This window comes from Phascolarctos cinereus, unplaced genomic scaffold (genome assembly GCF_003287225.1).
Source record: "Phascolarctos cinereus isolate Bilbo 61053 unplaced genomic scaffold, phaCin_HiC Scaffold_2;HRSCAF=192, whole genome shotgun sequence".
Classification (NCBI taxonomy): Eukaryota; Metazoa; Chordata; class Mammalia; order Diprotodontia; family Phascolarctidae; genus Phascolarctos; species Phascolarctos cinereus.
In genome coordinates, this window is record NW_027555625.1 from 181,095,088 (window position 1) to 181,113,442 (window position 18,355).

The 18,355-nt window shown below is 35.5% G+C and overlaps 1 protein-coding gene across 1 annotated transcript in view; it reads left to right on the forward strand.

Moving 5' to 3' along the window:
• The window catches only part of CSMD1 (CUB and Sushi multiple domains 1), a 1,378,384-nt gene that overhangs the window by 813,672 nt on the left and 546,357 nt on the right, over positions 1–18,355 (forward strand). The window contains exons 16-18 of the mRNA XM_078149151.1: positions 352–540; positions 13,855–13,971; positions 17,039–17,254. Coding sequence (XP_078005277.1) covers positions 352–540; positions 13,855–13,971; positions 17,039–17,254 — 522 coding nt within the window. The remainder of the gene's footprint in view (positions 1–351; positions 541–13,854; positions 13,972–17,038; positions 17,255–18,355) is intronic.

Genomic DNA, 18,355 nt, shown 5'->3' on the forward strand with positions numbered 1-18,355 from the left:
GTTTTGATATACCTAAAAGAGTCCAAAATGAATATTATCTTTCTCATGTGGTCTCTAAATTCTAAGTAATTTTCTTTAAAGACTTCAACTGTCTCTTTAACAATCTGTCATATATTTCATAGTGATGCACCTTGCTGGGATATTGCAAGGGTTAGTGAGGTAAATCCAATAAAAATGTTGAGTTATTTGGCAAAAGATGTTATTTGAACAGATAACTTTTAACCATTTTTCTAGAGTTTTGAGAAGCCTTAGACATATTTTCTGTGGGTCAGAGAATTTTACTTTTCCTATTGGAAAGTTAGTAATTCTTCCCCAGTGTGTCTTTTATTCATTTTTGTTTGTTTGTTTTAGGTGTAACACTAGAATCAGATTCCTGCCTTGATCCAGGGATCCCTGTGAATGGTCATCGACATGGCAATAATTTTGGCATCAGGTCTACAGTGACTTTCAGTTGTGATCCAGGATATACATTAAGTGATGAGGAGCCACTTGTATGTGAAAGGAACCATCAGTGGAATCATGCATTGCCAAGCTGTGATGGTAGGTAAAGCCTGACCAAAAAAAAAAAAAGGATGGTATATAGAGAGAAAATAATTTAATCAACAAAAGTTTCTGAAAGAATAGGGAAAGGTGCTATGATAACTCTCATTTGAGGAAACTCCTTCTACTGATACAGGTTAGCACTTTTTCTTTTTTGCAGTCAGAGAGGTAGTCAGACCACTGAGGAGTTATATGGCTTGTCCAGAGTCATACAGCCAGTATGTTTTAGAGGCAGAACTTAACCCAGCTGGTCATGACTTCACATCGCATTCTCTATCCTCTGTGCCATGACATATGTAGAGGCATTAATTTATTTAGCATCTAAACAGAAAGTCTTGCTTTACCTATCAACCTGCCCTATGTTTTCCCATTAATAGTTACTCACATGTGAATAACTGAAATTCTCTATGGCACAATTTTCTCCAGTAGGCATAAGAATCCTAGGAAAGAATGCAAGGTACAGTGAATTTTGAGTTGGAAGACTTGGCTTAGATTCCTAGATTCCCTACTTGTGTGACACTGGGCAAGTGATTTCCTTTCTTTGAGTGTCAGTTTCCTCATCTGACAAATGACAGAATTAGGCCAAATGGTTTCTAAGATCCTTTAGCTCTATTAGTATTCAACATAAAATAGTATGTATTTGGGCAAGCCTCACTTTATAACATTTAGCTTACAGTGATTCACATTGAAAGTTCCCAGTCAGTTCCATCCATATTATTATTTCCAAAACCTAGAGCACTTAGCCTACAAACTGTCTGACATATTTCAACTTATGTAGCCCTGCCCTCCCTACTTCATGGTTAGCATGACCTCTATTAGCTTGCACAAATCTGTTCCCAACATCCCTCTAGTTCGCAGTCCCTCTCATAGGGTAAGGGATTTCTTTACCTATTTTTTTCATGACCCCCAGAGCTTGTCTTCCTCCCTTGCACACCTTTTTAAGTAAATAAAAGCAAATTAAATGTTATGTCATGTTGTGGCTATTTTCTGTGCTATTTCTGCTTTATCTGCATATATTTTTTAATGCATGATTATATCAGTTATAGCTAATTAAGCATGGTATTCACATTTAAAAGTTGGGAATTATACATAATTGGGCATCATTGGGTATCTGAGGGCTTGATGGAAACGGAAAACAGTTGGAAAATTATGAACAGACATTACATGTCCTCAAAAATTTTCCAATGAACATCCTTTCCCTCTCTTGGGTTTATCATTACTTGGATCCAAGTATCCTCCAAACAAGATTTTAGTTGAGGGATGATGGAGGAAATAACTAGGACCAAAAAAGAGAGACATAAAGGGAAAGGGTTATGCAAGGAAAGAAAATAGGCATATCTTAAGTGCTTACTGTGTCAGGCACTATGCTAGGTACAAATGCAATAAAAAAGATAGCCATTGCTTTCAAGTAAGGGACAGGGGATGAGAGAAACTGAGTCAAAAACAGAGACAGAGAACTTTTTAAAAGTAAGTCTTAGTTGTTTATCGACTAAATGTCAAATGGGTACATTATTCTGGACTAAGTGATGACCATGTGAATGTAATATGAGGTATCATAATATAATATCCAGTCCTTACACTGGATCTTTGATTTTGTTAGTCTTGAGAGCTCTAGGCTGAGGAAACACCAACAAAAGCAGCTTGCAATTTAAGTGTTGGTTGCCTATATCACCAAAAGATTAAGTGACTTCCTTGCCCCAGGATGCACAGCCAGTGAGTGCATATTAGAGGTAGACCTTGAATCCAGGTCTTCTTGGCTTTGAAAATATCTTTCTTTCAATACATCTTGCTGTGCCATGTAGTATGATGATGATATTTTGATTCCTCAGAGTTGAGATTTCATCACCTAAAACTTTAATGTAAGATATATTTGGCATTTGGGTTGACTATCTCTTCATAAATTGCCTAGACGTGCTAGGGACAAGATTTTAAGACTACATTTCTCTTAGTGTAAAGAAAAAAAAATCAAAATCACCGTCTGAATAATAAAAACAGAATTAACAAGTACTCACTTGTGCTACAAATCATTTTATATCCCTGGGCCACAGATTACTCAAAGGTAAAGTAAGGAGACTGGGCCAAATGATCTGTAAGGTCACTTGCAGCTCGACATCTATATTGCCATATACTATTGCAAGGACTCAAATTTTCAAAAGCCAAGCACAGCAGTGCTCCCCAATTGGCTTTTGTAGTACACATGGACAGTGTTTATTGAAACCATATGTAATAGAAATCTAAGTTCTTATTTACAAAACTATAGAAACATAAATAAAAGTGATCTAGGTAATAAAAAAATACCCATTAGTATTAACCACTGAAAGACTTTGCCACCATAAAGAGCTATGAATTCTCTTTTAAGGTTGTATTCAGTAATGTTATCAAGCTTGATGCTCTTCACTGACAATGGCAAAATTAAGGAACAAAGTTGGAGGAGTCTTCGCAAACACTCCATGTTTTTCATTTGATTGATCAATGAAAGTTCCATTTGGATTTCTATTTTCCCTCTCTCTTTGTTCATCCATTATCTCTCTTCTCTCTGTCAACAATCCACCTTTTTTTCCTATCATTCATATAAAACCTTGATATCTTTCCCTCAGCTTGTTGCATACAACTAATGCATGATTTATAAAGTACTATTATATTATCACCCAATATCTTTCTCTTGAATTCTGAAAAATTTGTCTTTGTTTGAGATAGTCTTTTCATATCATTTGCAACCACATTATGTCATTAGAAAAAAAAAGTCATAGGATGACAAAAATTTCATATTTCTCCACAAACTAAGAGAAGTTGAAGAACATATGAAAAGATGAAATATATATAATACCATACAAACTTTGAAGAAATATGGAGTTAATTTTAGGGGGCATAGAGGAATTGATTTTTCAATTTCTCTAAAGGGCTAAAACTTAAAATTAAAAATAAAATAAAATAACCCCTAAGACTGGGTCTGGAAAAGACCCAGACATATAAACTGTGAAGAATATATACTATCATTAATTCAATTCTACAAATATTATTTGAGGTATTCATTTGGATATTTTTTCCATTCCAGGACAAACTCTAAGTTATTTGAAAACATCAACATCTACAACTTTAAAATCCTACCTGCTGCAGATATTGGTAGACACAATAACCAAATGACTCACTGAATTTTTAACTTTCCTTTTGGGTATATAGGGGATGATAGAGAAAGGAGCACATCATGGTTAAGTAACTTCTTGATCTATGTGGTGATGAATAAATGCTATTGACGTTTTATCAACCAATCAATCAAGAAACAATTATTAACATCCTACTATATTCCAAATACTGTGCTAGGCCCTGAGGGTGCAAATTTAAAAAATGAAATAATCTCTACCCTTAAAGGGCTTGCATTCCATTGGAAAACAACATTAACACTTAAGTGCAAATTTAAAATATTTATATATATGTAAAAATATACCAAGGGGGAAAATGTGTTGTGAGAAATGAATTTAGTCAGGAAGACCTGGGTTTGTGTTCCCCCTTTGACAAATGCTGGCTATGAGATGCTGGGGAAGTTACTTTACCTCTCAGTGCTTCAGGTAGTTCTTTAAGATTAAGAATTATCCTTTTGGAGAATTTATTGTACCAATAAATTTCATTTCTGATCAAAAAAAATTTAAGGGGAAAAAATAAATAAACAAATCTGTATCTCCCTTCATGTCAAATGATTAATGCATCAAAACTAGAAGGTTGCACATGTTAATAACTTGTGGGCTTCTCTCCCTTTATTTAGGTGAAATTTAACTTCATTGTACTTTATCACAAGACTAAATCTCAAAACTTTGCAATAAATGAACTTGTTTACATGACATGTTTCCTCTAAACGTTGGCCACCTATGAAATAATTCTGCTTTTCTTTATTATTTTGAAGTTTACATGGAGTATTTCTTACTCCTGAAACAACCAAAAATAGGAACAGCCTTTTAATAGCTGTGAGGAAATAACAAGTCTTCCTCTCCAGGCGTGAATATATTATAAAGATTGCTACTTTGAGACATTCAGTTCTCTCCCCTTTTTCACCATCTTGTTGGGAATGTGAAGATAAAATGCCTGCTGAAGTGTAGAGTTATGGTTATTTTGATCTTAGACTTTTCCTGAAGAGTTGTGAAGAAGGAAAGCTCAAGTTATTCTGGTGATTTTGAGGACGTGCTAACGAAAAAAAAAAGTACTATTTCTCTCAACTTGGAAAGCATCTGAGAGTCATCACATTATCTCACCATCTGATATATTTTTATAAAGTCCTGAAAAAGGAAATGATATAATGCTATCCTAACGCTCTGATTTGGAATAAGCCCACCCTAATCTGTATGTATGCTTATATAATGCCTTTGTGGTCCTGTCAAGCAAGGTTCACTATTAAATATTCTATGTCAGCCCTCTCTTTGTCTTTCTACGTGGTACTGTGGAAATTCTTTTGCATTTTGAGCTAGAGGTCTTAGGTTAAAATCTTGACTCTGCCACTATTACCTCTGTGACCTTAGTCAAACAAATTAATTCTCTTGGCATTAGTTTCTTCAGCTATAAAATGAGAGATTTGGGCTAGTTGGCCTAAAAAGTCCTTTCTAGCTCAAACTCTATGATCTATGATCTATGGATGCTTGCTGGCCTTACAGTCAGGGCCCTCATGATTAGGAATGAATTATTTACCATTTCATGTATGGTACATTACTATTATCTCTCTAGATAGATTCCTATAGGTAAATAGGACATTTTGTTTCTTTAAATATGATGACAGCCATCATAGCCCTAGACACATATTGTGTTTCATATTTTTGATTGACTAACTAATGTTAACTTTTAAGAATTTGTCAAAGAGTTGACTACAAACAAACAATTCAATAATGGCCAACCAAGACTTCCTTGACATCCAAATCAAGAGGCAGCATATTGTACTAGAGTACTAGACTTGACATCAGAAAGACCTGGTATCAAATCTTGACACTTATTAGGTATGTGACACTAAGCAAGTAATTTAATCTTTCTGGGCCTATGTTTCCTCAGCACTAAAAATGGAATAGTGCCTACTTTATAGAATAAATATAAGACAAAAAATGAGATCAATCATGTGTAAAGATTATAATTACGTATAAAGAGGAAGAATTTGTCCATATGTAAGAGAAATCTTATTAGCTATTAAAGCTTTCATAAATTAGAATAGTCTGCTAAGCAATGTCACGAATGTCCCTTTAATCAAAGTAAGTGTAAAGGCTAGAGGGTGTAGAGGGGATTTTTAGCCAAAACACCTATCTGTTTTACTAGACATCATCTTTTCTGGCTCTGAAATTCCATGAGGATAGATAGCCACTTGACAAGACTCTTAGAAGGAAGATATTTGCCCAGATATAGGTTGGAACAGATTATAGGATTAGCAACCAAAGCTGGAAGGAATAAACCTTACATGTCATCTAATTTGGAGGTGTCAAATTCGTTTCATTCTGACCATATACTGCCATGCACACTCCTGTATAAGGCCTGAACTAAACAATTAATTTATAATTTTCTAAGACAATATGTGGCCTGTAGGTATCTTTCTGTTTGAATTTGACACTACTAATCCAGTCCATCCCTAAAGAGGCTAAAATGAGTGGTCAAAACTTTAAAAAGACAGTAAGTGGATACTACCCCAAGTCTAATGACTATAGATCTCATACCTTTTCTGCTGTATCAGAGGTATCCCATGACTTCTGAGGTCTCTATAATTCTTAGCTATTTTGATGCCTTGGTGAGGAAAATATAACCTCTGTCTCCTCAGGAAATTATAATCTAGAAGGAGGGATAATGACTCCCATTGCTAAAATGGAAGGAGTCAACCAATCCATACCTTGGATATGTGGATAACAAGAGCCTCTGTTGGCCATTATTGGTCTGCATATGCTTTGTCCTCTCTACTACTAATCTATTAAATACCTAGAGGGCCTGAGTCTAAATAGTACTTGAACTCAGTCTAAGCAGGAGTTTCTGTCAGTGGTCAGCATTTATTTAACCAGAATGATTGATTAGTCTGAACCTTACAATATTACAATATAATGGATAATAGCTTTACTATCTATGTTTGTGGAAAAAATAATCTGATATACATTAGTAAATATGCACCAATTTCATATAACTCTTCACATATATGCAATTTGAGGGCAAGATGATTGAGGAATGAATAAAATTACCATATTGATTTTAAGGTAAGCTGCCCTCAAATATAGACAAGCCCGACCTTCCATGCACACACACCCTACAATGAGATCTCTTCGAAGAGTGGGGGAAACTCCACTTGCAATTATTATGAAAATTAAAAATAATTATAAGACACATTAAGATTTTATACAGCAATTACCTAGTACATCCAAGATAAAATACAAAATCCTCAGCCTGGAATTTAAAGCCCTGCCTAATATGGCTCTCAACTGCTTTTGCACTCATATTTCATATGATTCTCCTTTATACACTCTTCGTTGTACTCAATATGGTCTGTTAATTGTTTCCTACCTAAGATCATCTATCTTTTGCTTCTGTTCCACTGCTTTAATGGTCTTTCATGTATGGAATATACTCCCTCCTTATCTCTACTTTGTGTAATCAGATAAGAAATATATATAAAGCACTTAGTAATCCTTAAAGCACTATATAAAATATGAGCTTTTATGTCATTATCATTATTATTAAAAACTCTAGCTTCCTTCAAAGTACTGCACAGGTGCTATCTTTCTGACCTTTCCAAGTATTAGCAACATTCTTGAAAGTACCTTCCATTTACTTTTACCTGTGTACCTTTTAAATCCCTATAACAGAATGTAAGTGCCTTGAGGGTAGAGAGGATTTCTTTTTTTTTTTTGTCTCTGTATCCCTAGCAATAAGCAGAGTAAGCGTTTTGTACATAGTAGGTCCTAAATAAAGTCATATTGAATTGAATGGATGCTGGATTTGGAAAGCCAAAGAGTCCATTATAATATATCCTTTGGCCTTTTGTATTTTCTTTGTCACTTTCTGAAATTTCTTTCATATAAATCTGTAACCTACTTTCTCCAATAGAGTCTTCTGTTACACATTGAATTCATTCTATCTCATTAGGAAAACTTCAAGTGAAGGGGGAAGTTCATAATAAACCTATTATTAGTATGTTTGGGGATTTTACATGAGTTCAGAATCTACAATAGGAGGCAGGTAGGTGGCTCACTGGATAGAGTGCTGGGTCTAGAGTCAGGAAGACTCTCTTCTTGAATTGAAACCTAACCTTACATATTTACTAGGTAATAATACTGGGCAAGTCACTTAACCCTGTTTGCTGAAGAAGGAAATGGCAAACCACTCTAGTATCTTCGCCAAGAATACCCAAAATGAGGTCAAGAAGTGTCAGACGTGACTGAACAACAATAAAAACAAAAGATATCTCAGTGGATAGAGCACTGGGCCTGGAGTCAGGAAGATTTGAGTTCAAAATTGGCCTCAGACATTTACTAGCTCTGTGGCCCTAGGTCAGTCAGTCATTCAATCTCTGTTTGCTTTAATCCATTGGAGAAGGAAATGGCAAACCACTACAAGTATCTTTGCCAAGAAAACCCCATGAACAGTGGTCTGTGGGGTCACAAACAGTCAAACGCAACTCACTGAACAAGAAGAATCTACAATCTGTTAGCATCACTGGGTTACATATGGTAGCTATGTCATCACTACTTTATCTCTCACATAGTCCCTTGATATCAAGGGACTGTGCACTGCTTTAACTGTAACAAAAGATACATCAGCAAGATAGGCCTGCCTTGAAAAATGCATTGATCTCTATAATGATGCAAAACTACAAAAATTTTCTCTACTATTTCATCCGTAAATATACAAATGACCCATGATTTCTTCATAGTAAGGAAGTTAACCAATACAGGTTTTAATCCAGCCATGTTCTAATATTAGGGAGTTGTCCGGTACATAGAAAGTAAGTGATTTGCCTAGTGTCCACAGCTAGTAAGTGTCAGAGGTAGGATTTCAACCCAGGTCTTCCTTATTCAAACACAGAATTCTATCCACAGGGCCATGGTGTCTCTCATGATTTTGTACAGTTTTGAGGGGAAAAGAATACCAAGACTGTATTGAAAAGCAATAAATAAATAAGCAAATAAATAAATAGATAAGTCTACTAACCACATAGCATTGACATCTTTAATGATTAATGATTAGGTTGGCCTATGGACAATTCAAGTATTGGGAAATCAAAATGGCAGTGTGCAGAACTGCCTCTAGTTCTATGTGGGGCAGAAGGGAAAGACACCTTTGCAAGTATCTTTTATTCTCAAATATACTTTTTTCAACTGCCTGAATATCAGAATCTTCTCCAAATTGGCTCTGCAAAAATTTCCAGATGCCCTCAGCTCCCTTCCTGTCTTTCTCTATCCTATGTGCTTTACTCCTCTGTGCTGGAGGCTTCTTCTGAAGGGGATCTGGGTCAGTGAGAGGAGGCGAATGTTAGGAATAGAAAAGAGAAATTATAGCCTTAAGGATAACAATCACAAAATGTAACTGTTCCTTGAAAAATTTCCTAGAATAGACTAGTCTGTGTAGGAAGAACTAAATTAAATTCAAATTACATACAAATATATATGTGTCCCTCCTAACTGGATTGTCCCTAGGAAATGTCCTCATAGAAACCAGTTTTAATATATAGAATATTGATTGGAAGTGAAAATACTAGACTTTTCATTCCTGCCTAACAAACTATATCCCTACTGCCTATTTCCTAATTTATCCGAGAAAACAAATAAACACACAAAAATATTCCTGTCTTTTCACCAATTATGTCATTTAACTAAAAGGAAAACTTTTCGTATTTGTGACATAAAGAAAAAGAAAGGTAGGTACCTGTCCTTGTGGATGTGTTCTCTTCTCTGAGTCTACGTTTTTGGATATAAAACACACTTAAAGACAATTTTGCCTATAATGTGAAATGAAGTTAATCCTTCTGCATCAATTGGAATGGACAATATGCTACTTCCTGAACAGTCTGTACTGCCATAAGGAAAGACCACAGTAAATGACTATAACAATTTTCAAGTGCAGCTTTTGCTATGTGTGTGTGTGTGTGTGTGTGTGTGTGTGTGTGTGTGTGTGTGTGTGTGTGTTTGATAGAATACCCAATGGCTTAGAAATTAGTGCACCAGGAGTGGGGTAAACATAGCATAAATATAAGATGTGCTTTGAATGGCCTGAAGAAAAGTTTTTGTTTAATTATTATGGTACATTATTTAGAAAAAGGCTCCAATCACAAGTCAACATGGCATGATCCTTAAATGTTAGAAAGAAAGGAGGGAAGGAAGGAGGGGAGGAGGAAAGGAATGAAGGAGAGATGGAAGGAAGGAACAAAAAAAGAGAAGGGAAGTAGGGAGATAAGTAGAGAAAAGCAATTATTAAGAACTCACTACATGCCAAGCTCTGTATTAAATACTAGGGAAGATACAAATACCAAAATAAATACATTCTCTGCCCTCAAGGAGTTCACATTCTAGTACAAGAAACAACACGCAAAGGTGGCCAGAAAGGGGAATTTTGCTTCAGAAAGTTTTGAGGAGTATGAGTGGTGCTATTAGTACATTAATACACCTCACTCCGGAAGGTCAGGGCCTATTTGATCATTTTTCATGGTTCCAGAACTGAGTAGATAGGAAAAGTAAGGGAAAGCAGCCGACAGGTGATTATAGATGAGGCTGTGGAGAAGATGGAAAGAGAGAACAGAGGGGAGTAAAGTAAGGTTAAGGCTTTTCCTAAATAATATCCCAAGGGAAGCATTCACAATTAGGACACCAAGGCTCCTGGGCGTAATCTCTGACCTGCGCATTGAGGATGCTGTTGTCCAGATGGTTAGAGAGTAGGGAGTAAGTAAATATACTAATAAAACGGTGATGACACAAGTCCATTGAAATTTGGTTACTCAGGTCAAATCACCACTACCAAAAACATCAGTATAGCAGACTGGAATCTCGACTTTCCTATTACTTCTTTGACTTAACAGTTTTACAACATGGACATTTGCCTAGAAATGCTATTATGGCTCCTGGCCTGGTGCTTCTCTACAAAGCATGCACATTAAAAAAAAGACTATCAATTAATAACTTTCTAAAAATCAATTTCAGGCACATCCAAACTCATCTCACTATGGATAAATCTGTGGTGTGAGTGTCTGAGAAGGGAAAAATCTTCATAATTTGCTAGCTGATATTCTTCTCCATGAAATTATCCTGCGGAGCACCTTCCCTTTGTTTATATTAATCCTCTAGTAGTGGATTGTAAAACTCCAAAGGCATCTGCTTATATGAATCTCATTCTGGACAGATAAAAGGTTATCGGGGTATGATAGCTACTAATTTTGAATTTATTATTAATTTTGCTCATCCTGGAAGAAAATACATAGCTGCTAATATTTGAAAGTAGAAAAATCTCAAGAGATGATACTGATGAGTGGTTAGGATTATAGAGGATATTTTGTGTTCTGATGAATTTTATGTAATTTCTTTGCTTTTGCTTGTTATTCCAAAGACTTGTTTATAATCACATTTTTGTTAACCTAGACTAGCTAAATAAGCTTTATTGAGGATAACTATATAATTTCATGCATGAATTAACTAAATCTTATTTAAATAATACTTGTGATGGACCTGGATATGCTGATTACTAAATGCAATGCACACTGTTGAAAATCATGTGAAAATCTTCCAGATGGCATCTCTTTCAGTAGCCATTCATTTCTCCACACTCAGAAAGGAAATCTAAAAGTATAGCTTCATTAAGTCATAGAATCCTGGACTTTTTTTTCCTTACCTCTTTCCAAAATTGGAAAAGGATAAGACCTTAATGATTACCTAGTACATATTCTTCATCTTATAGTTAAAAAAAATTGAAGCCCACAATGGTGAAATGCTTTACCCAAAGTCACACTATCAACTATTAGCATAACGAATACTAAATCCCAGACCTTGGAGTCCCAGTTCAATGCTCTTTTATTCAATCAAGTCAAGTAAAATTTGACTTTTATTTTTATTTAGTAAGCAGCATCTATTTGCCAGGACCTGTGCTAAGCTCTGCTAATACAAAAAGAAAAAGAAAAAAACGAACAAACAACAAATAAAAACACCAGCTCCTACTCTCAAGAAACTTGTGATCTACTGTGGTAGATACCATGTAAACAACTGTGTACAAACAAGATATAAAGAATGAATTGGAGATAATCAAAAAAGAGAAGGCATTAGCATTAAGAGAGGTTGGAAAGTCTTCTTGCAGAATGTAGGATTTTAGTTAAGATCTGAAGGAAGCCAATGAAGGTAGGAGCTGGAGATGAAGAGAAAGAGAGAGCATTCCAGGCATATAGGACAGTCAGTGAAAGTGTATAGGATAGGAGATATGTTTTGCAAGGAACAGCAAGGAGGCCAGTGAGACTGGATTATAAAATACATGGATATGAGTAGGTATAGGAATAGGAAAACAGGAAGGAGACAAGTTATGAAGGGTTTTAAAAGTCAAATAGAAGACTCTGTATTTGATTCTGATGGAAATAGGAAATCACTAGAGTTTATTAGGGTTAGGAGTGACACGATCAGATTTGGGCTTTAGGAAGATCACTTTGGTAGCTGAATGGATGATGGACTGGATTGGGGTAAGACTTGAAGCAGGAATATTATTAACCAGCAGGTTATTGCAATAATCCTGAGGTGAGGTGATGAGGGTTTGCACTAGGTTAATTGCAATGTCAGAAGAGACAAAGGTCTATATAATGGAGATGTTATGAAGGTAAAATACACAGGGTTTTACAACTGATTAAATAGGCATCATGAAAGAGAGTGAGGAATTGAGGAGATATCTAGATTGTGTGCCTGGATAAGTGGAAAAGATGATGATGCCCTCAACATTAGTAGGAATGTTATAAAGGGGAGGAGAAGTGCTTGGGGGGAAATAATGAGTTCAGTATGCACGTGTTGAGTTTAAGACTATAGTATTTCCAGTTCCAGTTGTCTAATAGACAATTGGAAAGGCAAGACTGGAAGTCTTGGGAGAGAGTCTAGGACTAGATAAATATATTTGAAAATTATCTATATAGAAATAATCACTGAATCCATGGGAGCTGACAAGAGCACCAAGTGAAATAGTAGGGAGGAAGAAGAAAAGAGGGCTTAGGTCATATCACTGGGAGAGTGATACCCAGAAATAACAGACACAATCTAGATAAAGATCCACCAAAAGGGACTGAGGTCAGACAGGTAAGGAGGAGAACCAGAAGAGAGCATTGTCATCAATCAAGAAACATTTATTAAGTAGCTACTATTTTTGAGGTACTATGGCACTTTCTCAGTATGCAATGACAAAAGTGAAACAATCTCTCCATTACACTTATCTACTCCATTACTGCAAGGCAGTTAGGTGGCACAGTGGATAGAGTGTTGGGCTTAGTCAAGAAGACTCTGGCCTCGGACATTTACCAGCTGTGTGAGTGACCCTGGGGAAATCATTTAACTCTATTTGCCTCAGTTTCATCATCTGTAAAATTATCAGGAGAAGGAAATAGCAAACCACTCCAATGACTTTGCCAAGAAAACCCCAAATGGGATCACAAAGAGTTAGATGACTGAAAAACAACTGAACAACAATTGCATTACATGACACTTGTATTTTTCAAATGATGTGTCTAACATTTCTTCATTGTGAATTTAAATGATTTGATTTAAAAGAGAAATATATAACACTGAGAGATGTCCTATTTTTGTCTGGTTTTGGAGTCTGGAAAATTTCAAGTATTTTAAGAAAATTACAAATTATTTACTTTGTATACATATATTAGCATCTTAAAATTGCAGTACTCAATAAATTGTAATGATATTTAAATCTCTCACAGTTGTATTCCTCTTCTTTGTCTGCTAAAATTAGACTTTTTATCAGCCCATATTCCACATGATATATTTTATTATAGGTCACTCTTCTCTTACTGAGAGGGTTACCACAGAAACCAGCTTCTCCGGAAACTACATTCTGACCAATGTAATTTGCATAGACATGTATGAATTTTAATTTGGGCTCAGGTTCACAGCTTTTTCTCTGTTTGTGTTCTGTGTCTTGTGTAGCCATTCAGGCTATTCCTGAATAAGTTGGTGTGTTGTTAAAAGCCAATATAAGTAAAATTGATTTGTCATCTTTTGGCCCTAAGGTAACATTAGATCACTATTTTTAACATTTTGGCAAGCTGGAAAACATTCTTAAAGTTCCATCTACTGTAACTAGCTATAAAGCTCCAACTGACTGATGTTTTTGCTTTCTTACATTCAGCTCTGTGTGGAGGCTACATTCATGGGAAGAGTGGAACTGTACTTTCACCAGGATTTCCTGATTTCTATCCAAACTCTCTAAATTGTACTTGGACTATTGAAGTATCTCATGGAAAGGGTAAGAATGAAATAATGTATTGCAAATATATTAACAAAACCATGTACAAGATGAAAACATGCTGAGGGCAAAATGAAAAAAAGCATTTGTTAATATGTGAAATAAGGAGGCACTTCATTTATTTCCTCTAATAAATATATTTCCCTCACTGTTAATAGCTTTGCTTTGGTGTTTAAGCTTTGTTTGCTGAAGCTTGGGGGGGGGGGGTGTGTGTTACTCCTTAAATGATCAGTGCCTGAAGAAAGAGTGGATACATCACTTTGTTCCAAAGTTGTCAGATAGCTGAGATTCATGGAAATTAGTAAGAAAGACTAAAGAAAGGAAATCTACCTCACTAAAATGGAAAGGAAAATAGAAATGGGGCAGTAAAGAAATAGGTATGATGGTTAATTAAAGAATAATACAATATCTACATTCAGCAGAGCTAAATAATATCTAGCACATTGCCTTTCATAGTGTTAGTCCTTCATATATTTGAGTTGAATTGAATTAAATAGAGAAGTGTCAACTAAAAATCTTGCCATAACACAGCAGTCCAAGAGCTGTTGTCCCTTCTGAGAGAAGGTCATAAAGGAATAGCCTTAAAAATTCTCCTGATTTTGAAAAAAAAATTAATAGCTGTCAAAAAGATCCTCAGGGTTACATTATGCTATAATGGATACATATTGAAGGGTGAATATCCCCTCAAGGAGAATAAAAACTATGCAGAAATATTGAGATAAATATATAAAGATAAAAAAGCTCCAATTTTTAAAGTTGCAATATTCTAATTTCTCCACCTTTTTGTTTAGTTAAAAAAACTGTTATTACATAGTATGCATACATATGAAATATTAAAATATAATTTTACTTTATTATAGAAAAAGCACACAGATATCTTTCACATATAACAACTGAAAGTAGGCTTTTTAAATGGTCATGCATTCAGTTATATGAATTTAAACTTTGGTGCCCCAAGGAGAAGTTTCAAAAAGGGCATCCTTAGATTGTCTTGAGTAGAAATCAAAAAGGACACTTGTGTCCCGTTTTGACTTTTATCGCTCCTCTGTTCCTCCTGGGAATTTAAATGTCCTCACACAGCAAAATATTTAAAATTATATTATTTTGTTGGTCTGTGTAAAGCCAGGTGACTTATGATTTTAGCTTCTTGAAAAATGAACTTTTCTGAGGAGCCACTGATATGTTCCATTTTTGAACATCCTTCCACAATTCTTGACTCCCATAGATAAGATTGACTTTTGAAATGTGGAAATTTTTCTCACAATCAATCACTACAATAAATATAGTGTTGCCTTTTCCTGATTCCTGAACCTTCAAGTTTACTTTTACATAGTAAAGTAATATTTCATTTCTGAATCCCAGAAGTTACTCTAATAGCCAAAGGAACTATTCATTAGAATATGTTTCTTTCAGAGTAAGAAAATAATACCAACATAGTTGTTGAACCTATCCAGACCAATCGGAAAGGGAGGGCATTTGGCAAAGATTGATGGCAGTGTTATTTTTTCCACTGTAAAAGGGAGGGTACTGTGAAAGGTTTGTTTACCCTATGAGCAGAAACAGTACCCTTTGCATCACTGGCATAGATATTGATCATGACTAGCATGAAAAAGATTGGGAAAGGGAGAGGATGGGACAAGGCGGAGAGGCAGGCTTTTTTTTTTTTTAATTTTGTCTTTGTATCTATCTGTCAGTGCCTTACAGAATGCCTTCCTTTTAGTAAGTGTTTAATAAATGTTTGATTGGTTTGGTTATATTGGGAATAGGAATAATCTCAGGATAGTAACACAATATGCTAAATTTTTCTTTCAAATTTCCTGTATTATGCTAATGAATCAGCTAATGAGAAGCCAATCTGATTTCCCAATGCTACAATCTGACAGCTTTGGTTCTGAGGGCTTAAAAGGAAGTGGAAGTTGTCTGTTGTTTCTTAATATGTTTTAAAGAGTTCTCAAGTGCATTTCTATAAGCTTATGAAAACTTCCAAATTAATATTTAATTCAGTCTACCAGCTAGAATCTTCCCATGTAGTCAAACATGTCTTCCTCTTCTTATTTTTATTTTTTTAGGCAATTGGGGTTAAGCGACTTGCCCAGGGTCACACAGCTAGTAAGTGTCAAGTGTCTGAGGCTGGATTTGAACTCAGGTCCTCCTGATTTCAGGGCCGGTGCTCCTTCCACTGCTCCACCTAGCTGCCTAATGTCTTCCTCTTCTTAACGAGAGGTGGTGAACTATAGGTGTAGAATGGGGCTTACATTTTTTGATATGGTGAATGAGTTGATTTATTTTTATTTGTTTATTTGTTACAAGAGTCTGGTTTTGTTGGAGGCAGAGAGAAAAAGGGAGTCTGTACTAGTGGCAGTAGAATTTTGAATAAAAAAATGTCAAGAAAGCATTTAAGAAGAATAAATAAATTGATAAATACAATTTCAAAGCAATCATTGAGCAGCTATGTGTATTGGGCATAGAATCAGGAAGACTCTTCTTCCTGAGTTCAAATCTGGCTTCAGACACTTCCTACTTGTGTGACTCTGAGGAAGTCATTTAACCCTGTTTGCCCCACTTTCCTCATCTATAAAATGAGCAGCAGAAGGAAATGGCAAACCACTCCAGTTATCTTTGCCAAGAAAACCCCAAGTGGGGTCACAAAGAGTCAGACACAACTGAAATGATTGAACAACAGGAATAATTATAATCATAATTTTCCCAGCTAGAGTTTTTACCCCAATTTTTGTTTTTTGTACGGCAAGCTGTGATGTTCATTCTACAGTCTAGATATAAGCAGGCAGGAACTCAGTTAGTTAAATAAATATTTATTAATTACCTACTATGTGTCAAATGCTTTACTAGGCTGTAGAGAAACAAAAACAAAAATGAAATATTCTCTACTCTCAAGGAGCTTTCATTCTACTGAGAGCAAACAGTATATATGTAGACAAGTGTGCATATATGTGTAAGCCTGTGTGAGTGCACACGTGAAAAGGACTATGCTACAATGAGGTGAAAGCAATGTCCAATGTTTGTTCCTTGACTTCTCTCTATCTTTTATTTCCTTTGGTCCTTAAAGGTGTTCAAATGATTTTTCACACTTTTCACCTTGAGAGCTCTCATGATTACCTGCTGATTACAGAAGATGGAAGTTTCACAGAGCCTGTTGCCAGGCTTACTGGTTCTGTGCTACCTCATACAATTAAAGCTGGTCTATTTGGAAACTTCACTGCACAACTTCGGTTTATATCAGATTTCTCAATTTCTTATGAAGGCTTCAATATCACATTTTCAGGTACGGTGAATTGTTCTCTCTATCAACCTTTGGCCCTGAGGTCTTGTGGTTGTCATCCCTGGGGATAATTGAAGTTGAAAAGACAAAAATTAAGGTGATAAGTATAGGCATAGAATACTGGTAGCTACTGCTAGAAACAGACGGAACATTGGATTTAGAGTAAGAGGATTGAATTTACTCAAAGTTCCTATTGTGCATGAGGCATCATAGGCTAGGTACTGAGAGGTACAGTCAGGCAATCAATTAATAAATATTAATTAAGCTCCTACAATGTACCAGGCACTATGCCAAGTGCTAGGAATACAAAAAGAGACAGTCCCTGCACTCAAGAACCCTACAATCTAATGAGAGAGACAACATGCAAAGTCATAAAGACATATGTACATATGTGTGTATATATGTATATATGTGTATGTATAAATGCATATAAATGTATGTACATATATATTTGTATGAACAAAGAAAGCTATAGACAGATTAAATAGGAAAAATTAAAAGAGGGAAAGCACTAGAATTAAGAGGGATTAGAGAAGCCTTCCTATAGAAGGTTTGACTTTAGTTGGTACTTAGAGGATGTCAGCGTGATCAGTAGTTGGGACTAAGGAGGGAGAATGTTTCAGGCATGGAGGACAGACTGAGAAAATTATTGGAGATGAGAGAGGAGTATCTTGTTTGTGAAATAGCCAGGAGACCAGTGTCACTGGAAGAAAGAGTACATTTCAGGGAGGTAAGGTAAAAGAAAACTGGAAAGGTAGGAGAGGGCTGAGTTATGACATATGTAAGTAAAAACAAAAAAAAATCAAAGTAATTTTAAGAGTAAGATAATGTTAGTAACTGAGGTGATTAGTTATGTAATACAATTATTTAAGACAATTTTATAGAACAATTCTTAACCATTAGAAGTGCCCTACAATGGAATGTATTTGAGATAGTGAGCTCCCTGTCAGTGAAGCACTGAACAATGAAAGCCTAGATAGTGGTCTCTCTGAGATGTTAACCTATCTATAAGTAAGAATTTATAAAACACCAACACTGTACCAGTGACTATGTGGGGTGATAGGGATATAAAAACAAACATGAAATATCCCTTCTCATCACACT